Genomic DNA, 23,471 nt, shown 5'->3' with positions numbered 1-23,471 from the left:
AGGCAGACGCTTAACGACTGAGCCACCCAGGTGCCCCCAACTTTTCAATACCATTTCCAACTAAAAGGAGTCAGGAAAAATGACAGATTACGGGTCTGCAGCAGGGGAAGTACAAGTCTGAAATATTTTCTATAAGAAAGCAAGTTAACTGCTTAAAGATTGATGGGACCAACTCAAAAGGACACAGAAACGTCTTTAAAGGGCTCATATTAGCCAAATTTGGGTCAATTTGAGCATGAGAAAGTAATAACAGTAATAATACTAATGGATTATATCACACTGAATAGATAGACATATAGATAAATAGATAATTTTTGAGACCATGGGGATGAAAGAGAGAGACAGAGAGAGAAGCAGCAGCAGCAGCTCTTCTTTACAAGAGAATGTCAGATAATAAATGCAGAAGAAATGACAGAATTAGAGTCACCATTTTGCAGTCCCCAGCATCATAACAAATAGAAGGAGAGATCATCAATGGAAGCTAAAAACCACTGGGCAAAACATTGTTGGGAGCAAATAATCAAAGATCTCAGGATATGCCACCACAGCTTACTTTAAATTGTAAAGGAAAGATGTGATGGACTCCAAATTAACCAAGTGATCAAGCCCAGCATCTCCAATGAAGGGACAAATGTGCGCTACCCGGCCTGCCAGTGTAATATAGTGGGAAGTCCACAATATCCCCTATGTAGCGGTTCTTCCCAAAATGTCTAATCTGAATCGAATCATGAAGAAACTGGAAAAACCCAGAATGTGGGACATTCTACATGACAACTGCCCTGGACACTTCATAATGATCAATGTCATGAAAAACAAACTAACAACAATAAAATGGGGAACTGGTCAAGATTTAAAAAGACTAAAGAAACTTAACAAACAAATACAATGGGAGAGCCTTAATTAAATCCTGAATCAGGACAAAAGTATATATATAAAAGACATTTTGGCAAAGTGGAAAAAATTTAATACGAATTGCATAATAAACATTATTGTGGACATGTTCCAATGGCCCTATAGAATAATTCTTTATTTTTAGGAAATGGCTGCTGAATTATTTAAAGCGAAAGTGTCATGGTATTTGCAACTTGCATCAAACAGTTAAGGAAAAAAGAGAAAGGGATAAATATGGCAAAATGTTAAAAAGTAGTGAATTTAGGTGAAGGGTTATAGATTTCCACTGTACTTTCTTTGAACTTGTCTGTGGGTTTGACTTTTTTTTTTAATTGGAAGAAAATAAAGCTTACATAATAAAAATGGGGAAACTATGCAATGTTGAGTGAAAAAAAATAAGGACATAAAATTGTGTATACCACAATTATAGCTATATAAAAATAAGAACAAGAGAAATGATCTTTATTCATTTCAACATTTGTTAAGCTCCTGCCACATGACAGGCTCTGCACTAAGAGATGGGAGTACCCTGCTTTCCTGTAGAATCCTGATTTTATGGTGTAATGCTTAAAATGCAAGACTTTGGATCTGGCTAACCTCACCCAAGTCTCAGAGAGCCTTGCTGTGATGACCTCACCTCTATATCCTGGGTTCCTAGCAAGCTGCTTGGCCCCCGTGAGTAGCTCAACAGCCTGCTTCCAGGAGTCCACACTCCGGGGAGGGAAGAAAGTGCATTAACAGATAATTTAAGATAACAGGAAGTACAAGGAGCACACAGGGTATTAGTTTTTAATTATCATTTAAATTCTACCTTTATGATATCCACCCCCCTCCTCATCTAACATTTTTTCCTATTCTTCTCCACCAGGAATCCTCCCCTTCTTTATGCTGCTTCCTACCTCATTGCCTTGGCTCAACTCATGCTGACCTCATAGCTTGGAGTGACCTTTTGCTCTTTTGCTTCATCTGCCCAAATCCTACCCAGATCAGGTCTACCTCCCTCATGAAGCCTGCCATCTTTTGTGTAGGCTTGATTGATTCCGTTCCTCTGAGCTGTCAGCAGCTTAACTCCATACTTCTTAAACAAATGTGGCTTCATTTGACGCCTACCATCGAGAGCATTTTACAGGTTTCAAAGCCTGTTCATTGTCCGTCGTCTCCGCTAATCTTCACACAACAGTTATTATGCCCTTTGCAGGTATAAGGAAAGTGAGAATCAGTTGCATTGAGTACCTTGCCCAGAGATCTGGCTACAGCCTGCAACTATTGGACTCCTGAGTCAGTGTCTCCTACAACCCTACTACTCCAAGTGTGTGTGTATGTTTGGGGGTGGTGGTGGGTATCAGCAGCATCTGTATAACTTGTGAGTCTGTTAGAACTATAAGGCCGGGACCCCACTCCAGCTAGACCTACAGAATCAGAAACTGCAATGTAACAAGTTCTCTAGGCGACTGTGTTTACACTGAAGTTTGAGAAGCACTGTCCTATGACGCCAACTAGAATACGGACAAAGCAGAAACCCAACAAATATTTGGAGGCCTGGGCCCTGGGATTCCTAGGGGATTCACAGTTTCACCATCACATCTTTCTCTACTCCCCCACCCCACCTCTGAGCCCCCTTCCCTTTGGGGCCTAATGTGGCTCTTTGCTCCCTCCCATGGCAGATATGAGCCCAAGGGTGAGATAGACTCTGAGGCATTGCCTGGGGGGGATGATGATGAGGTGAAGCTGCTACCTTCCCAGCAGAGCCAAAAGCAAATGTTGGCGTTTGCTTCAGGGCTACATTACTTCTGCGGAGAAACTGGCTTTATTTCTAAGACAAAAATGCCTACCGCTTGAGCATCCGAGCCTCGAGAGGATAAGGGGTTTGTGATAGACAACGCTGGAACTGTTGCTAGACTGGATTTATTGACTTGTCTGTTTCTATTCTGTCACTAATCTGACTGACAATGAAACCTGGGATTTGACTTGAAGGGATTTCTGCGTGTGTGCACGCTGCCGTCAGGGCCGGGGGCGGGGGGGGGGGCTGCTCCTAGAGGCTGTGCCGGTGGGTGGGAGGCGTTCGTGTGAGGGCTGTTTGCATGTGAGGAGGGCGTGTGTGGAAACGACACGGGAGAAGTGGGTGTCACTAGGGAGTTGATTATCTGTGATGTGCCTGGGTTGGGAAGCAATGCAGTGGGAGCAGTTGGATGGGAGGAGGTAGGTGGGGCTCCCATGGTACACAGAAGAGAGGGGATTGTTAGACACATCTTACGGAACCGCCCCTTCTCTCGCCCTCCCAAGCTTTTTCTTGGGATATTTCCCAGTTAGGAGGCCTTGGGGGAAGGGAGGGGAGGGACGGGAGCGTCCAAGGGCTGGGAACCCAGGAGTCTGAGGCGCCGCGCGTGAGCTGCGAGCTGGGGAGGGGGAACAGATGGAGACAGGTGCGCCCCCACAGGGGCACGTGTGGGGACACGTGGAGGATTCACCTTCAGCCCAGGATTCGTCCCCTGCCTTGGGGTCGCCCACTTACTTCTCGTGCGTCCACACTGGCTGGAAACCCGCACCCCTTCTTCTCTTCCCTGGAGGGGGGAGGGAGACCCCAATAGGGAGAGGAACCCCGCCCCTCCCTTGTTACTGACGAGCCCCGCCCCCTCCTGCCGCCCGGCGGAGCTCCGCCCCCGCCCGGCCACTGAGCTCCCCTCGCTCAGTCTGGCTGGCCCCATGTTACTGAGCGGAGCTCCTCCGGCGGGCTCCGGCCCGGGGCAGCGGGCGCAGGCGAGCGCGGGGAGCGGCCCGGGGGGATCGCGCCGGGGCGCCGGGGGAGCGGGAGCCGGCCCTGGAGGGGGCGGCAGTGGCGGAGTGGCCAAGTGGCTCCGAGAGCACCTGGGCTTCCGCGGGGGGGGCGGCGGCGGAGGTGGGGGCAAGCCGGCGCCCCCGGAGCCGGACTACCGTCCCCCCGCACCCTCCCCGGCCGCGCCCCCTGCGCCACCCCCGGACATCCTGGCCGCCTACCGGCTGCAGAGGGAGCGCGACTTCGAAGACCCTTACTCTGGGGGGCCGTCCAGCGCCGCTGCTGCCCCAGCCACCCCCGCCGTCCCCGGCCCCACGCCGCCCCCGCGCCACGGCTCGCCTCCCCACCGCCTTATTCGGGTTGAGACCCCTGGCCCCCCAGCGCCCCCTCCCGAGGAACGGATCTCTGGACCCCCAGCCAGCAGCGACAGGGTAAGTGCTGCGCCGGGCGGGGGTGGCCGGGAGGAAAGGTGGTAGGAGGTCTGGGGCTTTCAAGAGAGACAAAGGTGGCCTGACCGGGGCGGGCCTGGGCCCCTCAATGTCACGGTTCCTGGCGGACAAGATCTTAATCCTTGACCCGGGGACTCGGAGCCTTCATCCACCTTTGTTCAATTTCTCGACCGACTAATCTGGGACGTGCGCCCCAAACTCTGCTTCTGTCCCTGTTATCGCCCCAGGACTAGTGACCCTCTTCCTCACGGGCTCTCCTCTCCTCATCTCAGTCCTCCGCCTCCTCCCGGGGCCTAATCAGCGAGCTTACTTCTAACGGTATTTGAGCACCCCCCACCCCACGCCAGTTTATGGCCTTTCTGCCCTCCGGGAGCAGTAGCTCCCTGCCCTTTGATCTAGCACTAAGCTCCATTCCGCCTCCTCCGGGAGGCCAAGCATCCTTGCAGGTGCTGGAGCCCCAGGAAGGAGGTGAGGGCTGGGGTTTCTCCCTGTGGATTCAGCAAGACCTGGCCTTTGCCTTACCCAGTGGTACGGGAGCCACATGGACTGTTGTTCTCAGGAAGCCAGAACAAGCAGTGTGTAGCTCTTCACCAAGGATACTGACCACTGAGGTCCAGGCAGGCCCACTCCTGCAGTACTGCCCTTGTCCCCCCAGGTATGGGGGCAGTCAGTGCTTAGAACCTGTTGCCCAGAAGGGGCTGAGCGGCTGAGCCCACTTGTCTCTTTCCTGGAAGGAGAGGCTAAAGCCTTCTGAGGGAGGCTAAAGCCTTTGGGGGACCTGAAGTGTGGGATGAAGGGAAAGCTGGGCATTCACTGTTCTGGAGAACATCCACTGTGCCTCAGAGGCCCTTGGTGGAGAAGCCATCCCTTGCCCAACCCCATTTCAGCCTTATCCCTCCTTGATAGCTGAAGGCCATCTCCAGGTCCCTCTAGTCCTAAATTCCATTACAGTGACTCTGTGGGCTGCCCTGGCTCTGTTGTCTCCTCCTCACACATCCCTGGAAGCTCAGCCCTGGGGCTTAATCCCTTTCCTCAGCAGAGAACACAGTTGTTTTTGATGGGAGAGCAAAGTTGCTGTCTGAATCCATTGGCTCCAGTGTTGAGGCTTTCAGTGGAGAGAGAGCCGTTCGCCCGATTTCCTGTATAGAGAAATGTGTTAAGGTCAGAGCAGAAGCCTCAGGAATGCGAATTATTTATCCCCTAGTTCCTGCCATGGGGCATGACTGCCCATCCTGAGCCAGGATCCTTAGCCTGCCGAAGGAGACTGTGCTTTCATCACGTCCTTCAGCTCCTCTCCTTCCTCATTGTCCCCCACTGTTGGGTGATGTGATGGTGGTGGCAGCAGTGAGGCAGAGGGAGCATTATTAGGCCTTGTTCTTACTATTGACCAGTTAGTGTCCTCTCCCTGACCACTGCCCATTGGCACATGGGCCTGAGCTATCCCTGGCCTTCTTCTCTGCAGTCTTGGAATGGCCTAACAGGCTGCCCCCCAAGCCATGGGCTCCTCTAGGACAAGGACCGTTGTCCTCCTCATGTCTGTATTTCCCAAGTGCCTGACATGCTTAGCATAAAAAGGGGTGAGTGAAATACGTCCATTGAATGATGACTGTCCATTGCTAGGGTGACCCGAAGGTCAGAGACTCCCTTAACTACAGCTCCCTTTTGTACATTTCCCCACAGAGACTCCCAAGGAAGGGGCTGCATCCACATGACTGTGGGTGATCCACAGCCTCTTCTCACCGAGGGCATCCACGCCTCAACCTGGGTCAGCTCTGTGATCTGTGGGCTGTTCAGACCTTAGGGGCCAAGAGGTGTCTGACTCTTTGTCAGCTGCAGGGACAGGAATGAAATCCAGCAGGATCTCCCAGGAGCTACACAATCTGTGGTTTCTTCAGTGGGTGTGATGAGAAGGATCCAGGACGCCATCCAAACTGGCTCAGGGGCAGGGACATTGTCTCTGCGGGCCCTGACCTGGAGCCTCCCACCATTGAGAGAGAGCCGCTCCACTCGTTTAGGAGCAGAGTTTGGGGGAATCCCAGAGTCTTCCCTTAGGAAGAGTCCAGGCTAGGTACCTTAGCCCCTTATCCTAAACCCAAGTTGCTGTGCCTGAATGGTGAGCTGGCCCACTGAGCTGGAGTTTCTGTTCTGTGAAGTGTTTTGTCCCAATTCTCTGTTTCTCTCCTCTCAGCCATGTGGGTCTTCTTGGCTTTTTGCTTTGGGGTCACTTCCTGAGGTGAGATAGGGACTGTAGACCAGGATGTGCCTTAGGCTGGCCCACTTTCCTTCTTCTTCTGGAGCCCAGTAGCTGGTGGGTGGGTCAGAACCCTGTGAGAGGGCCTGGGTTGTGAGGTTTGATGAAATGGGTGGAAATACTTCTGTAATGAGAAGATTGAGGAGAAATGAGCCCTGTGGAAAGTGAATGTGGGGGGCAGGAAAGAATGGGGATTTAGACAGGGCCCTGAGAGGACCTCCCCATGCAGGGCTCTGGCTACTGGCCCTCCCTGAGACCCACTGCTGCATTTGGCAAGGGGGCAAGGGTGGCCATCTGGGCAGGACTGGCAGGGCAGGTGTGGGAGCAGCAGGAGCCGCACCCTGAACCAGGCAGGCAGGGCCTCGCCATCTGGCCATAGGAAGAACTCCCTCATGGTGCTGGGCCCTGTCTGGCCTCCAGGCCACACTTTGGGCAGAGGGGTGAGAGAACGGAGCCTTCCTTGCTTTGCTCCCTTTTCTCAGATCTTCAACAGGAAAAACCTGATCTAATTAGGAAAGGGGGACGGGGAAGGGGCCCTAATTGGATGAAGCTTTGAGCTGCCTGTGACCATCTGCGCAGTGTGTCCTTTGCCTCTATCCTGCCAAGATGTGTGTGTGTGTGTGTGTGTGTGTGTGTGTGTGTGTGTGAGACAGAGAGGCAGAGAAAGAGATGATGTGAACAATAAGACAGGCACCCTGTATGCACTGAAACTAGGGCTCTTGTTCTTAGCTCATGGAGAGGCTTCTGGGGTTCATGAAGCTCCAGAAATTGTGTGCAAATATTTGGGTGCATGAGCATTTTTCTGGGAAAAGGCTTAGAGCTCCCAGATTCTCACAGGGGTTCATAGGGCCCAAAATATCAAGAACTTTAAAAAATAGATACACCTCATACATGGTGTCCACGTGGACTTGGATCCTCCAGGCCCAAATTTGGAAACAAGTGAAAAGAAAGGAAGAAGGAGGAAAGGGAAGGAGACATTGAGGGTGTCTGAAGTCAAACAAGACATCTCTGCCTCAGGGTCAGGAGGGCAAGTAGGGGCAGGGCTCTGCAGGATTGTGCCAGGATTTCTATAGCATTAAGTGACACTGGCCTGGGCGCTGAAAGGGACTCACCACCTAGAAGACTTGGTCCTTGCCTTTTTTGAGTTTGTTTGTTCTTGCTTTAATTTTTCTTCTTATGACTGCCACTGAATCTGGAGTTCTGATCTGTTTATTTTGCACATGTCCTCCGAGGGAGGCAGAGGGAGGAAAAGAGAAGGGTCCCAGAAAGGGACCTTTGTGGACTGGTTAGATCTCTTAACCCTTTGGGGCCTGGGCTGGCCATCTTTGCTGCCATTGGTGCTTTGCCGGGGTTGGGGGGCTACTGCTGAGGCCTGCGGCTACCAGGGGATTTTATGGCAGGCCCGTCCACTCTTCCCACTGCCGCCTTCTCACGCTGTGGCTTTCTTTTGGGAAGGCATCTGTAGCTTGTTGGCTTGGTCAGTGACTCAGCGACACCTCAGTCAGCCCTGGAACTCCACCTGTTGGGAGCTGGGAATGGCTAGGGCGCTGGGGAACATGGGTGGGAGCAGCTGGCTGGGGCCTGGGGCTTGGAAGGGTAGCTGCTGCCCCCTGCAGCTTGCCCTCCCCGCAGAACCAGTGGGACGCTATTCATGTGAGAGCAGAGGGGGAGCCCAGTCCCTGCATGCAGTGAGCGTGCGTTGCCTCCAGAGTCTGGGGCACAGCCCCGGGGCTTCACAGCACCTCAAGGTGCTTCACTCTTTTGGAGTTTGCTTTGTGGCTGTCACTGTGAGCTCCTGGAGGACCCAGAAATTTGGTCTTTTCGTCTTTAGTGATATAATGGCAGACAATTACCTAATACCTACCGTGTGCCTGGTACCATTTTGAAGCAGCTGATATGTTTTAGACCAGTAGCTTCTGACAACAACCCTATGAGGAAGATTCTGTTATTATCCCCAGGTGATATATAGGGAGACTGAAGCACAGGAGTGTTGGATCACATTTGCATGGTTTCACAGCTAGTAAGTAGGAGACAGCCTAACGGCAGACTGGCTGCCGACACCGTGCCATGGGACCATGGCACCTTCGGGGAGCCCTGCAGACAGGAGATGGGAGGTGTTCACCGAGCACAGGAAGGAGACTCAGAGAAGGAATGAAGAGTGCATCCCGTGCTGAGTTCACCATTTCCTGAACCTGAACGCCAACACTAGCCACCCAGGCCTGAGGTGGCCCCAGACACACCTTAAAAGGGTTGTCGACGTCCATTGTGTGTCTGTGATGTTCAAATGTCTTACAAGCATGACATCTCTTCGTACTTAGAAAAAGATGATAATAAATTTGTTTCATGTGAATGAGTTTCCATGGCAGATAAAATTGGGAAGGGTGTTGCAGTAAGTGGGAACAGAGGGTGCAAAAACTTTGATCTTGGGAAAGGTAAATAGTATACCATTTCCCAAACTGACAGACTTTCCGCAGAAAAAGGATTTCACGGTTAAATACTTTGGAGAAATGCCGAGTTAAACAAAATTAGACAGCTCTCTTTGCTACCTGATTTCTCAGAGCCTTTAACATGCTAAAGTGTATTTTAAATCTACAAGTAGAGGAGAGAAGATGCTACATTTCCCAAGTTGTCTTGGGAACAAGGCACTGAGAGTCAGGAGACCTGGGTCGCAGTTTTGTCTCTATTGATGCCGTCTGTGTACCCTGTCAAGCACCTAAACTCTGGGCTTTAGTGTCTGAATAGAAGAGATCAGCAGCAGGGCTAACATCTATCGAGCACTGACTCCATTCTAGCCTCCAAACTAAGGACTTTAACATTCATTGTCCTCTTCCCAATCCTATGAGACAGGTACTAATACCATCCCCATTCTACAGGTGAAAAACCGGAGGCTTCCAGACATTCAATGTCAACTGAAGACATGGAGGAAAGGGGCAGGGGTAGACTTTGGGGACCTTGCAGAGCCCAAATCCTGTAACATGTGCCCCCTTCTAGCTCCCCTTGGACTGGCAAGCCCCATGGGTGGGGTCAGGAACTCCAGCAGGGCCCAGCTGCAGAGCGGAAGGTCATGCCAGATGGTGGGCCTGCCAGCTATCTCAGGAGAGGCTGAGGCAGGAAGGAGAGTCAAAGCAGGACAGCTGCTCTGGGAGGGGCACTGCCCAGTTGGAACAGGCACAAGAGCCAGGTCTGGAGCCTGCTAGATGGCAGGAGGGAGGGGATCTGGTTGACAGGAGGCGTGGGGACAAGGGGACCTCTGAGCAGCAGCTACTTGCCTACTAGTTTGGAAGTATTTCAGCCTTTCAGTAGCGTTCTGTCTACCAGAGGGTTTGCCTAAATATTAGCTCTGGTTTTAGGTGCCTTCCCTGCCATTTCTTCCTTTTTGCCCTTGAACCAGAGGCTTTGCTCCCCATTCAAATGTTGGTTCTCCTGACAGCCTGCTCCCACAGCAGCTACTGGTCTGCCAGAGTGGTCAGAGTTGGGGTGAATGGGGATCTGAGAGTCTGTGTCACTCCAGAAGATAGAGTCTGAGGAGAGGGAGACCTTTGGAGCATCGAGTAAATGTGCACTGAGCGCCTACCCTGTGCCAGGCCCTGTGATGGAGGTGGTATACAACAGTGAGTAGAACAGTCAGGTAAAGGTCCCATAAACAAAATAAATCAGGATAGAGCAAAGGTGTCAGAAGCCTGCAGAAGCAGCTTTCCCCCACAGAGCAGTTTCGCCTCCTCACGTGACCTAGAAACCACTGGGAAGGCAGCCCTGGCCTCTGACAGGGATCCTATGTGCCCAGGGTGGGTACCCTTCTTGCCAACCTTCCCAGCAGGTGTTTCTGCTTCTGCTCCTGACTCCCGGCCCTGTGGGTGGCTCCTCTGGGTGACCCGCCCAGGGCGGGGGGCTAGGGTTTCCTGGAGCAGGGTGTGGAGTCAGGGATGGAACAGAGGAGCCATTGAGCTGCCCACAGAGCTGCCACCTGGTTGCCCACAGGCACCGTGGGCTAGCCCTAGGAAGGCCCGTGCTGGGCCTGGGAGGGGTCACAGCTCAAGTCCAGCCTGGGACTCCAGTGGGAAGGGCACTGGCTTGGTGAGGGAAGGGCTAGGGGAGTGGGGGCTCTGTAGAGTTGGGGGGACTGGGGCTTGGGCCAGGCACTTCTCACTGAGCAGCTTCCCGGGACTTAGTGCTTCCCCATCCCCCGCTGGATTCATGATGCTTTCTCTTATGAATAAACAAGGAAAAGTGCTTCCTTTGTCCATTCTTCCTGCTTTATGTGAACTAATTTAACAATTAGTGAGCCCTTTTAGGCACTGAGAATTTAGCAGTAAACGTGGTTCCTACCCTCAGGAAGCTCGTGATCTACAGGAAGACAGATGATAAAGCAAGTATTTGCTACACAGTGTAATAATAGCCCAGCACAGAGGCACCTTTCTGAAGAAAGAAAATCATCTAATCCAGGCAGACAGAAAGGTTTTTTGGTAAGACACAGCACAGAACTTGCAGGTAACAGAGGTGCGTAGGGAGAAACCGAAGAGGAAAGTGGACTCTTTAAATCCCCCTAACTTTGGACTTTTTCTTGCGGGCATTACACCATTTTAAGGATAGCACGCACATTGATTCAGTTACTGTTAAGTAGCTGCCACATAGGAGCGTGGGTCTGAGTGCCAGCTGCCAACTCCAGAGCCCCCTTGGTCTGGTGGGTGGGGCTGTGGGTGCTAGTTGGCCTGGGAGGAAGCAGCTTGGGGTGGGAGTGGGTTTCTTTTCTCTGCTTCCTGGAGCAAAGAGGACTAGGGGTGGAGGGCTCCAACGGGAGATAGGCAGTGATCTAGTAGAAACAGTTTTCTAGTACCTACTGTGAGCCAGGTGCTTATTAGAGCTGGAGAAACAGAAACAACAAAGAACTCTAGGCTAGTGGATGATCTGATGGTGGGGATGGTATGACCTGAGATGGTGGTGGTCTTCTCAGAAGCAGGTAGAGATTTAGGGAAATGAAGGAGCTGGGGACTTGGGTGGAACAAGGTGGAACATGGTGGGAGCTGAAGAACTGAAGGGGAGATGGTAGGAGTTGTTGGGATGTGCTTCAGAGACCCCTAGAGGGACTCGGCGGGGAGGCTCAAAAAACATGCAGGAGGAGTCTCTGTGGTGGACAGGCAATCAGCCCTCATAGCCTCCCTGCTCAATTGGCTCCCACAATCCTGATCTGGCCCAGACCCCAAGCCTCCACCAAGAATGGAGAAGAGGTAGGAGTGGCCCCTCCTTGTGCCGCAGGCCCCAGAGCCACCTCCTGTCAATGCCTGTCAACTCAGTGTGTGGTGCTTCCCCCGAGGTGCTGGCAGCCCTGGGTGGGCTGGGCTCTGTCTCCACCTTGGCCTCCCCCCTTCGAGGAGCCTGTGCCCAGCTTGGAGAAAGGCTCTATTGTCCTCAGCTGCACCCCACCCTGAGCACCTTGAGCTCTTCCTCAGGGTGTGTGGCTTACAGGTCGCTCTGCCTTGACTGGAGCAGGGACAGAGGGTTGGTCATGAACCACTTGTGAGGGAGAAAGGGGCAGTGTGGGATGTGGAGGGTCAAGGCTACGCCTTTCCTGTTCTTGTCCTCCAGGAACCAGGGGATTTCAGCAGAGCCCAAACCCTGGCTTTCTTCAGGGCTGTCCTAAGGTGGTCTCTCTCCCAGAATGGCCAAGATCCCCACGGGGGCAGGTTGGCAGCATAATATTGCACAAAGGACACAAGTTCCAATTGGGTTCCTCCACTTATGTGGAATGGTCTTGGGCACGTTGTTCCCTACCTGCCCTGAGCCTCCATTTCCTTAAAATGAATATAATAATACGCATATGACATGCTGATGAATGTTCTGAGGATAAACCAGCAGAGCTGTGCCATAAAGTGAGTAGTTGGCTTTTCTTTTCTTGCTGGTCAGCAAATTTTTCTTTGTTCAGCATCTGGGATTGAACTTGTGGGCATGGACCGAGTTAATCTCTGAGTTGCCTGCTATTCCCTACTTGTTCTTTGAATTCCTCCAACACCTTTGTAACCAGCTCTCTGAATTAATTCCCTCTGTTGAACCATCTAGTGTTAAACACCTCTATTGCCCTGCCTAGACCCAGACTGAGGCAGGCCTTAATGCTCAGAGCTTCATCCTGGCTATTTAACCTAAGGGATGGCCCAGAGGCACAAAAGTAACAGAAAAGGTAGATCTGCCATTCTGCTGGCAGCCTAGTAGGGGAACTCTGCAGAGGAAGATCCAGAGCTTGTCCCCATCCAAGCTCATAGCCTGCCCTTTAATACCTCGGGCTCTGGGTCTAAGACATTCTCTCCAGGACTCACTCCCATGGACAAAGCATCTGGGTAGAAGCAGAGCTGTCTCTCAGATGTCTGAAGCCTGCTCTCCTCACTGTCTTCCCACAGTTGGCAATCCTCGAAGACTACGCGGACCCATTTGATGTTCAGGAGACTGGTGAAGGCCCAGCAGGAGCTTCAGGAGCCCCAGAGAAGGTCCCTGAAAATGATGGCTACATGGAGCCCTATGAGGCCCAAAAGATGATGGCTGGTGCGTGATGGAGTCAGGGCTAGGGGATTGCTTTCTGAAGCCTGGGTATTTGCACAACAGACTCTGGGACCCACAAGACTAAGAGTGGTTCCATGATCCCTTTACTGGGTCCTTGGAGACCATGGGTCCACCATGGACCACCTTGGGTCCTTGGCCACTGCCTTCAAGAGAGTCATTTTGGAGAAGGAGCAATGACTCGTGGTGCCTGAGATGTGAGGTGGTAGAGAAGGCCATGCGACCAAAGGTCAGGCAGATAGAGTTAGGATAGTCAGGAAGGGCAGGATAGTGGTTGGACTGGGAGTCATGGAACCCAAAAAGAGAATCACTAACTTTAGGGAAGGTGGTGAACTTGAGATGATGTGATGTCATAGTGAAACATCTTTATGGCAATTGGAACCATATGGCTTGAGAAGGGCAAGCCTGTCAAGGAGTGGGGACAGACAGCAATGAATAAGACCTGGTCTTGGGAAGCAGAGCAGAGGTCAAGAGAGGATCCAGGGAAAGAGTGAATGGGGGTGATCCGAGAGGAGGACAGGGGTGAGTCAGTCCAAGGCAGGATGAAAGGAAGGTTTGCTCAGGGGCAGTTTTAGTGTTGGGCATACTGAGGAGCCAAGAAGAGAGGGGCCACAAGGGGCAGTGAAGGGCCTCAAAGGCTGGAATGAGGCATTTGGACTTGCTCCAGAAGAGGAGGGAAACTAATATGAATTCTTGAACAAGACAGAAATAGGATAAATATGGCATTTTAAGGGGATTATTGAGGCTGCGGTGTACAGAACAGACCAGAAGAACTGGGCATCAGAAAGACGAGTTAGCAGTTGTGGAAATTGCTGAGGCTTTAAGGGAGCAATAATTAACACCGCTTTCTTCCCCTCCTGAGCTTGGAGATCATTGAGAAGTCAAATTAAGGTAACAGACTGATGGAGATAAGAATGTCAGTTTTATTACTGATAAAATAGATTGGAGAACATTACTTAGCTATGTCTCCACAATGGGCTGCTTAATACTTCACAGAGTTAAACTTGCCCACTCAGGCTTGGGCCATGAGGCACAGCTGTAAGCCCTCTCACGGGGGCCAGGAGAAGAAAGAGCCAGAAGGCAGAGCTGAGAAAGAGAGCGAGCATCTACGGGTGATCAGATAAGCTGCTCTCCCTCCTTGGGAGAGGGGTGGGGGCCAGAGAGTGGTCAGGAGTGTTCTTCCACGGAGCTCATGGAAACGTGAGCCGGGAGAGTGGAGGTTCACCCTAGTAGTAATCTAGATGTGGAGAGACGAGGGTAAGAGTCATCGGGTACTGGTGGTGAACAGATGGAATTTAGACGGTGAACGGGGGCCAGGACCGACGAGAGCAGTGTAGTGGACAGAAGGAGAAAGTGGGAGGGTGACTGCCCTATTTAGATCAGAGGGGTGTGTATCCCTTGGAGGCCCATGAATGCCCTGGAATTGTATGTGGAGATTTGCACATTTTTCTGGGGAGTAGCCGCATAGCTTTTATTAGATTTTCACTGGGGTCAACGATCCCAAAAAGGGAATCACAGAACTGACTAGAAGAACTTCTGGGGAAAGTGGCAAGTTTGAAACATTAAAGTGAAAGATCTTGATGGTAACTGGAAGTGTATAGGGTGCCATGAGACTGGGCAAGGATGTGGGCGAATTAAGACCTGGTTCGGGGGAACAGAGACCGAGAGGGGCCAGGGGAAGAGTCCAAGGGTGATGGGAGAGGACAACCATGAAAATGACTTGGGGACAGTTTCAAGGAGGGAGTGATCAGGAGTATCTGGGCTATGAAGAAGGATTTTCTGATTGTCAAGTGATACTACTTGGGATGCAAAGGAAGAATTGGAGCTGTGTAGCCAAAAGGAGGTGGATTAGGAGAGGACCCTGCCTCAGTTTCCAAAACGTGTAAGCCTCATTTCCTAAGCCCTTGCTGGCCACCTAAGGATCTTTTTCTGTCTTTCACTCTGGTGCTTCTCTGCCCCTGCCTCCATTGGATCCCATGCTTTTGGAACCCCAGAGGTGTTTTAAGGGCAAGGGACCCCAGATGTCTGGCCATTGGGCCCCCAAAGCCAGTAGCATCTCTTCTGAAGGAGGCTTGGTGTGTTGCTGAGGGCGCTGCCAGAGGAGCTGAGGAGGGCAGCCAGGGATGCTCTCATACCTTCCCCCCGCCTTGCCCTGGCAGAGATCCGGAGCTCCAAGGAGACGGCAGCTCAGCCCCTGCCTCTATATGACACACCCTATGAGCCAGAGGAGGAGGGGACCACCCCAGAGGTTGAGGGGGCCCCCTGGCCCCGGGAGTCCCGGCTACCAGAAGATGACGAGAGGCCCCCTGAGGAGTATGACCAGCCCTGGGAGTGGAAGAAGGAGCGGATTTCCAAAGCCTTTGCAGGTAAGCCCCTGGGTGGGGAGGGTGGGTCTGCTGGGGCCTCTAAACAGCTCTCCAGGCCCAGGGGAGTGAAAGGAGTGGACCCCAGGGGTTGGGGGAGGCCCAGCAGCTGGGCTCCAGGGAAGCACGGTTGAGTGCATCACAGAGATTGGTGAATTGGGCAGTGTGGGCGCGGCACTGTGTGCAGGGTCAGGGAATGGGCACAGGAAGATGAAGGGTCTCCCTGCATCACCACCTCTCAGAGGCCAAGAGGCTTAGGCCACTTCCATCTTTTGGGAGACAGGGCCTATTTTAAAATAAAGAAATTCCAAACAAAATGATAAAACTTGTGACATATGTTAAATACTTACATTTAACAAAAGAAGGCATTGAACACCCCAGACAAGGAAAACGGCTGTGTGTGTAACCTTTCAAGAACCCAGCCCTGAATCAGAGAGCTGTGTCTCCCAGTAGCAGACTGTGCCAGACCAGGGACGCCTGTGTCCCGGAGGGGATTTCTGAGGAGCAGGAACTGGTGGGGAGAGGGAGGCTGTGAGAAATCCCCTTTGTTGAATGAGGGTTAGGTTTCTCCTGTACCAAGCACCCCAGCGCCTATCCCAGGCCTGGAGTCCCACCTGGGAAGGTGTGTGTTGGTGGTCTGAGTGGGTGCTGCTACAGCCTGGAGAGCCTGGAGAGTGCTTTAGCTCCTGGGTTCTTGATTCGGTGAGAACATAAAGGATATAAATGCCATTTGACTTCACCCCCACTCCCAGGGCCCCCCTCACCCCTCCTTGGGCAAGCGGCTCATCCTGGAGCCGGACTCAGCTCTCTGCCCTGTCCTCCCCTCCCTGGCAGCCAGACTAGGAAACCACAGGTTTCTGATTTGTTTCCTGTAAAGCATGCACCATTGAGGATGGACCGTTTATCTCCAGAAGTCTCCTTGGAGAATCAATACTGTTTGGATTGCTTAATGGGAAAATCTATGCTCGTCATTAGGAAACCTCGTTAGCAGCCCTGCAGCCGCCAGTGGCATCCCTCTCTTAATTGTCAGGGCTCGGGATTGAGGGTGTGGGGGGTAAATTTCAATAAAACATCTGCCCCCACATCGGAGTATTCATGACAGTCTGGAGCTGGGCTGTCAGTCTCACTGCCCATGGCTTCCCAGGCCGTGGGGAAAAGGAGGAAGGGCGGCAAGTCTGAGGGTGCCAGGAGGCTGTGGGAACCTGGGTGTGGTGCTGGGAGGTGAGGGCAGCTCGCTGTCCCTCGTTTCCTCCTTTCCTGGTCCTTTTGGGCCCTGGAGGCTTATGAGGGTTCAAGTGAAGGGGACCCACACGGCTGGCAGGGCAAGACTCTGCCTCCGGCTATTTGCTACCTGTGCCTCCCCCCCTTCGACTACGCAGCCTGGTGTGGTCACTGTGGCTCCATCCAACCCTCTGAGAGTCCTGCTCCCCCCTCAGAAGCCATCCCTGCCTCTGCTCTGACCCTCCTCCTTTCTAGGCTATCCTGTGTCCTGGCTCTGGGTTTTGGTGTCTCAACCTCTGCCTCTCTCTGTCTCTCTCTCTGTCTCTGTCCCTGTCTGTGTCTCTTCTCCCTGCTGCTACTGGCTCCAGTTGACATTAAGGTCATCAAAGACCTACCTTGGCCTCCGCCGGTGGGACAGCTGGACAGCAGCCCCTCCCTGCCTGACGGGGACAGGGACATCTCCGGTCCAGCCTCACCCCTCCCTGAGCCCAGCCTGGAGGACGGCAGCGGTGGGTCCTGTGGGAGCTTCTGGCCAGGGTGACATGTCCTCTCACGCCTCAGGCCCCGTGGGCTTGAGTTAGCAGAGCTGAAGTGGGGTAGGGTTTGGAGAACCTGGAGGAAGAAAGAAGGGACAAAATACACATTCCTCCTTCCTCCCAAAGGTATGGGGAAGGTGTCTCCTAAAGGAGTCCCTTTCTAAATATCTTGCCCACCGTGCCACAGAAATCCACTATTTTAAATTCACTTCTTTGTGTCGTATTTTGCCTGACCCAATCCTTTGGCAGTGCAAGTAACTCTTGAGGTGGGGGTGATGCTAGCATAGGAAGTGTCTGACCCCTTCGGGTAAGGGAAGGGTCTGGTCCTTGCATCTGGTGACTGAGAGACAGTAAGGTCCTGAAAGTGCTACAAGGAGAGAAAAAGCCCAAATGAGGAGAAAGGAAGCACTGAACACTTCATCTCTGTTCAGTTTTGTACAGAATGGGCAGCCAAGTGTTTGTGAACACCTGTTTGTACATTTGTGCCTGAGTGTGAGGGGTATTTTGTAAATGCAGGATGAAGGAGGGTCTCTATCACCTGTCGGTGTGTGCCTGTGCTCATGTGACCCACTGGCTTCCTCCCTTGTGCTGGCTCAGTGGTCAGGCCTACCCTGGTCTGGGAGGGCAGAGCCGCCTCAGCTGGGTGTCTCCGGTGGGGGCAGGGAGCCTGTGGGCAGCAGCCCTGGGGGCGGGGGAGGGGTGGGCCGGGCCGGCTGGCGGCTTTGGGCAGGATTAGCCTGTCAGGATGGCACCAAGGGGAATCGGATAATTGTTCTCAAATCGATAAGTCATTTCTACAGAATGGCTTGGCAGGGTGATATGGAGAACGGTAATGAACTCTGAGGAGGAGAAAGAAACAATATTATCAGCGCTGAAGCCACCAGGAGGGGGAATGGAATAGGGGAAGGCAGGCAGCTGCTCCAGAGGGAGAAATTTAAGTGGTTTCTCATGTTGCTTCTCTCCCCTCTCCTCCCACAGCGTAGGGACTGGTAGGCACAGTGTGGCATAGGAGGGCTGCGCCCCACCCCCAACCAGGGAGTGGACCCGGGATTCTGTCCCCACAGCCAGTCAAGCCCAGGAGCATGTCCCACTCTTCCAGAACATTCCTTTGACCCCTTTTGGCAGAAAATGGGGGTGGAGCACTGGTTATTCTATAGGGCTCTATCTCTAGGGTCCTCAGAGTCCATGACTGGTATATTCCCCACAGCCCAGTTTGAAGGATCTGAGAAGAGCTGCCTGTCACCTGGCCGGGAGGAGAAGGGGCGGCTACCTCCCCGACTCTCTGCAGGGAACCCCAAGTCAGCCAAGCCCCTAAACGTGGAGCCCAGCAGCCCCCTTGGGGAGTGGACAGACCCAGCACTGCCTCTGGAAAACCAGGTGTGAGTGTCTGTGTCCAGCTGGGGTCTCTCTCCCCTCCCTTCCCCTCCTGCCACTGGCTTGCCTGCAGGGGACACCCAGAATGGGTGGGCCAGGACGGCGAGGGACCCAGCAGAGATGCCCCCTTCCTCTCTCTTGTCCTCAGCTGGTACCACGGGGCCATCAGTCGAACAGATGCCGAGAACCTGCTCCGGCTATGCAAAGAGGCCAGCTACCTGGTGCGCAACAGCGAGACCAGCAAGAATGATTTCTCCCTGTCCCTCAAGTGAGTCGGGGTGGGCCAACTACCTGCGTTAGGCAGGATTAGCTTGTCAGGATGGCACCAAGGAGGATCTATGGGAAGACAACCAGCAGGACAGGAGAAGACTCCAAGCTTCACCCCATGCCCAGCCAAGCTGGGGAGAAGTCCATCCCCATGAACATTTGCTGACTCTGGGCCAGGCCCTAGGGATCTGGAGCAGTCTGAGGCTCCTCCCCTGATTTCAAGGAGCTCATAGTCCATTAGAGGAAATAGTCAAGCTGTAGTGCCCAGTTCAAAAGTTTATGTCACTTACTAGCTGTGTGCCCTGGGGCCCCCTTAACCTCTCTGGGCCTCAGTGTTCTTACTTATAAAGTAGGGGAATAATAATATCTACCTTATAGGGAAGGATCAAATGAAATAATATATGGGAGGCACTTAACATGGTGCTAAGTGCTAAATAAATTATCACCTTCATCTTTATTAATGGCAGTCCAAAAGTTCTTGAAGCACCGGCAAGGAGATAGGAACTTTGCCTGAGGGGCTCTACAGGGTGAGGTGGAGGCTGGATCCTGGGAGGAGGGTGGAGCAGTGGACACAAAGCTATCGTTCACTCTGAAGAAGTGGGCAGGAGGACTGACTGGGCGCTAGTGGCTGATAACTGAGTTTTAAAGGATCCAGGAAGATGGGGGAGGCAGGGTGCTCCCTTCCCATCAGCCTTCCTCCTAGGGAGTGGATATTCACAGAGCGGCATTGGCCTCCTACCAGAATGGCCAGCCCTCCCCTTGGTATCCAGGAGTTCTGCCTGATAGAGCCTGCACCCCACATGGCAGCCTGTCAGATAGTGTGTTCATTCACACCCCCCCATCACTACTGGGACATCTGTACCACCTCCTACCACATTTCTCAGGGGCATTAGAATACAGGTATACCCCCACTTCAAACAAATGCAATATACAGAAATTTGGGACTATTAAACAGATACATTTGAGGATAATTATTGAACTTCAACTAAAAGATAATGGGAAAATGCCAGTCTATAGTCAAACAAACTGAATTTTATTCTTGGGCTTAATAAAACTAGCTTTGTGACCCCAGGCAAATCATGTAACCTCTCTGGGCCTTGGTTTCTCCCTTTGCAAAATGCATTGATGGGTACCTCTTAGGTTTCTTGCAGCTCTCAAACTCTGCAATTGTCATAAAATCAAAGGAGCATTTAGGAAAAGTTCATCTGTCAAAAATCTGATATAACACTAGGAATGTGTGTTGCTTTAATAGTTAAGAGTCATAAGAGCATCTACTGTGTGCTGAGCAGTGTATATACCCTTTCCAAACCAAGTACCAACATGTAAGATGAATCTCTTTCTTATAAACAGAAATAAATACAAAGAGGTATGTGACTTGCTCAAGGCCACCAGGCAATAAAGTGCCAAAAGCAGGATTTGGACCCAGCTCAGTTCAGTCTGACTACAAGAACCGCACTATTCCATTGCATCACTCCACCAGTCATCAAGTCTGGAACAGTCCAAGGCTGAGACAGCAAGGGTCTGGCTCGGTGAATGGAGCAGGGCGGGGCTCAGCCTTATCCTGGGGAGTAAAAGGGGGAGGCAGGCCTGGATGCTGCTTCAGCCCAGGCTGATCTAGCCCCACCAGCATCTGTCCGCCAGAGCCTCGTTTGCATATAAATGGCTTCTCTGAAATACAATTATGGTTTCTCTGCTCTCTGTAATGGAAGGGCTTTCACTGGTAATTAAACAGCTTCCTCCAGAAGCCATGTCAGCTCTGGCCCTAAGGCCCAGCTAGTCCCACCCAGGCTCCTGAGGGTTGGGCAATGACTCTGCTTGGGACTTTATCCCAGGAGGTCAGTTATCCAGATGGAGGCTTGTTGCCACTTTATTGCCCGTTTTGGCCAGATCTGTCCCTCAAGGAGAAGATATAATGTAGTTTTGGGGAGAGGTGATTATCTCAAGTGGACTGTGGTTAGGGGGTTGTCTCCAAACTGTGAGAGGGTGAGGGAAAGCAAGGCCCAAGCTGCTGCCCACAGCTTTGGGCCTGGGCCAGGGCATAGGGCAGACAGGGGAGGGGGACTACTAACTGCCTCCCCTCTATACCACCCCCAGGGACTGCACATTTTCCTCAGGCCCTTAGCTCCCTTCCCCAGGGCCTGTGTGGTCACTGTCAGCCTCAGCCATTATCTCAGGCCTACAGAAGAAGGATGCCCCCACCACCCCCCTGCCCCCGCCCATATACACACACACACAGCTTGGGGCCCCCAGCAAGCTTTAGGGCACAGTATCCTGGGGCAGGGAGAAGGAATTGGAAGGGTGGGTGATAAAGGACTGTTTTTTCCTCTCTTCAGTCATCCACTCTCCTTCACTTGTGGGCCCAGTGAAATGGGTCCCGTCAGAGCCCTCTTTGTACCCAGGCAGGGGAGGAAAATGAGGTTTGTCAGCCTCACCTCATATGAGGGCCCCCCTCACCAGTCCTACTTCCCATACTAGTTTCTGAGCCCTGCACTTGTCCCCAGGTAGGCTCTGGCCCGGAGAGACAAGTATTCAGGCTTCAGGGCTCCCCCAAACACTGCTTCCTCCTTGCTTGTGGACCAGGCCTGGTAGCTTGGGCAGCCACTGTTCTTGCTCGGGCCCCACCCCCATGCTTTCTCTCTAAGACAGGGTGCCCGGACAGCTGGGAGCCGGCCAGAGCTCTGAGCAGCAGGGTCCTTGTCTTGTGGGCAGGGCCAGGCACTAATGTGGATTTCCTGGATTGTGTCAGGGAGCTGGGAGAGGCAGCGGAGCGTTTCCTCTCTGAGGGAGGGAATGGAGTTACAGCCTCACCGATGATGTCATCCCAGGCTGAAGGGATAGAGGAGCTGGGGGCTTGGCCCAAGGCCCAGTTAGCAGGAGGGTAAAGGGATATCCCCAGGACAAGGCAGTTGAGCCTCCCCGGATTTGGGGTGGACTTCCAGAGCAGCTAGCTCACCCCCTCCCCTGGTTTCTGCAAGAGAGAGCCTCAACCAAGATTCGCTCGGTTGTCACATCTGTCCACACACTGTCTTGCCAAGGATGTTTGTGTCTCCACATGAGTCACTAGGAGCCCCCCACCGGTGTCGTCCCCCACAGCTCAGAGATGGAGAGGGTAGACCAGCTTTGGCCACACAGGTTGGAGGGCACTGGTGCTTGAATCCCACGGTTTGGGGCAGGGAGAGTGGTCGCTCCACCTGCACACGCCCTGTACACTCACTACACACACATTCTTGGCACACCCAGTGCCCTCACCACAAAGCCAATGCCTATGGTTACCTACTCACAAAATCCCCTCTGCCTCCTCTCTGTTTTCTGGACTGACCTCCACCTTCCCTAGTCACCTCCACACACAGCTGGCTCAGAACAACCACATTTGCTGCAGGGGGTGGGGGAGGGCAGGGGGACTGGAGAGGGCCCCTACTCACCAGGGTCTCCTCTCCTCTTCCCAGGAGCAGTCAGGGCTTCATGCACATGAAGCTGTCCCGGACCAAGGAACACAAGTACGTGCTGGGCCAGAACAGCCCACCCTTCAGCAGCGTCCCTGAAATTGTGCACCACTACGCCAGCCGCAAGCTGCCCATTAAGGGGGCCGAGCACATGTCCCTGCTCTATCCTGTGGCCATTCGGACTCTGTAGATGTGAGGCCTGGGCACTGTGACAAAGCTGGACCCAGGCCTGTGCCCATCCCCTGGCTGAGGGCGGTGGCCCTTCCCAGGGACATGTTCTGTCAAGTCTTTCTTCCCCTCTCCCAGAGATCAAGTGGGACCTGGAGATTCCTTAATTTATTCTAAACGGGAAGGCCTACTGGGGCCTTGGAGTAAAAGATTGTCTGGAGCGGAGGACAGAGGAATCCCTGGGGAGAGAGGATAGCCCCTGGAGGAAGGGGGCTTCAGAGCCGCTGGTCTCCGGAGGAGTTTAAGATCCGCAGCTCCCTGCCTTTTCCGCCCCTAGGGCACAGGTGGCGACCCCCTTCCCCACCGCCTCCTTCCCCCTGGGTCAATGCGGGGCGGGGCAGGACGTGGGCCTGCGGGGCGCCCTGGCCATCTCTCCGCCTCCACCCCTAAACCACCGGCGGGCTCCGTTCAGAGTCTGGTGCGGGGATTGGGGAAGGCAGACCCCCCCCCCCTAGGACGGAGATGGCCTCAGGGGTGGGGAGACGAGGGGAAGGGCTCGGGCTGCCCCGGCTCCCGGCCAGATGCAATAAATAAACCCAGTCCTGCCAGGCACAGCCGCGTCCGCGCCTCCAGCGCCGCCCCCCGGGCTGTCGGGGGAGGGAGCGGCGAAGCGAGCGCAGATTCTGTTTATAAATCAGCTCTGGAGCCGACACAAGCCGGCTGTGAAAAGCACTTTCGAAGCATCAAGTTCCTTCCCTTGACGAGATGTCAAAACATCCCCCGCCGCTCCCGCCCGGGCTGGGGGCACCCGGAGCCGCCCGGCCGCCCGGCGCCCCCTCCCCGCCGCGCCGACGAGGGCCGCTCCCCAAGAGCGCGTCCAATTTCCTGCCAACAGCCATTCGTCTGGGAGGAGGGGAGCCGCGGAGAGACAAAGAGGCAGCGCGCCAGGAGAGGGGGAGCGGGCGGCCCTGCCACGCGGAAGCCGCGCACACGCAGAGGCGGGAAAGCTGGCGCGGCCGACCGCGTTTTCTTTCCAGAGGAAGCGGGGCCTGCCGCGCCTCCCCCATCCCCCGACCGTGAGTCCGGCCCCTGGAGACTTGCAGCCTGCAGGTCTGGGCCCGGATCTCCCCTGGGGCCGGGGCTTCAGACTCGCGGCCGAGCCTGGCGGGGTGGTCCGCGCGTGCCCCCT

The 23,471-nt window shown here is 53.5% G+C and overlaps 1 protein-coding gene across 2 annotated transcripts; it reads left to right on the top strand.

Annotated features, from left to right (window-relative positions):
• Nucleotides 1-3,594: 3,594 nt before the first annotated feature.
• On the top strand, nucleotides 3,595-22,894 carry SHF (Src homology 2 domain containing F). 2 transcript variants are annotated; one of them, XM_045812257.2, is made up of 7 exons: nucleotides 3,595-4,095; nucleotides 12,754-12,895; nucleotides 15,070-15,276; nucleotides 16,863-17,003; nucleotides 18,238-18,409; nucleotides 18,553-18,672; nucleotides 22,118-22,894. In XM_045812257.2, exons 1-7 carry the CDS (start codon nucleotides 3,595-3,597, stop codon nucleotides 22,302-22,304), a joined length of 1,470 nt encoding a protein of 489 aa, XP_045668213.1. In that variant the 3' UTR covers nucleotides 22,305-22,894. The 2 variants fall into 2 exon arrangements, with proteins under 2 accessions (XP_045668213.1, XP_045668214.1); XM_045812258.2 differs by lacking the exon at nucleotides 16,863-17,003.
• The last annotated feature ends 577 nt before the right edge of the window (nucleotides 22,895-23,471 follow it).

This window comes from Ursus americanus, chromosome 36 (genome assembly GCF_024610735.1).
Source record: "Ursus americanus isolate L20-20 chromosome 36, mUrsAme1.1.p, whole genome shotgun sequence".
Classification (NCBI taxonomy): Eukaryota; Metazoa; Chordata; class Mammalia; order Carnivora; family Ursidae; genus Ursus; species Ursus americanus.
The sequence above is the reverse complement of the archived record's forward strand: the minus strand, read 5'-3'. Positions and strand labels throughout refer to the sequence as shown.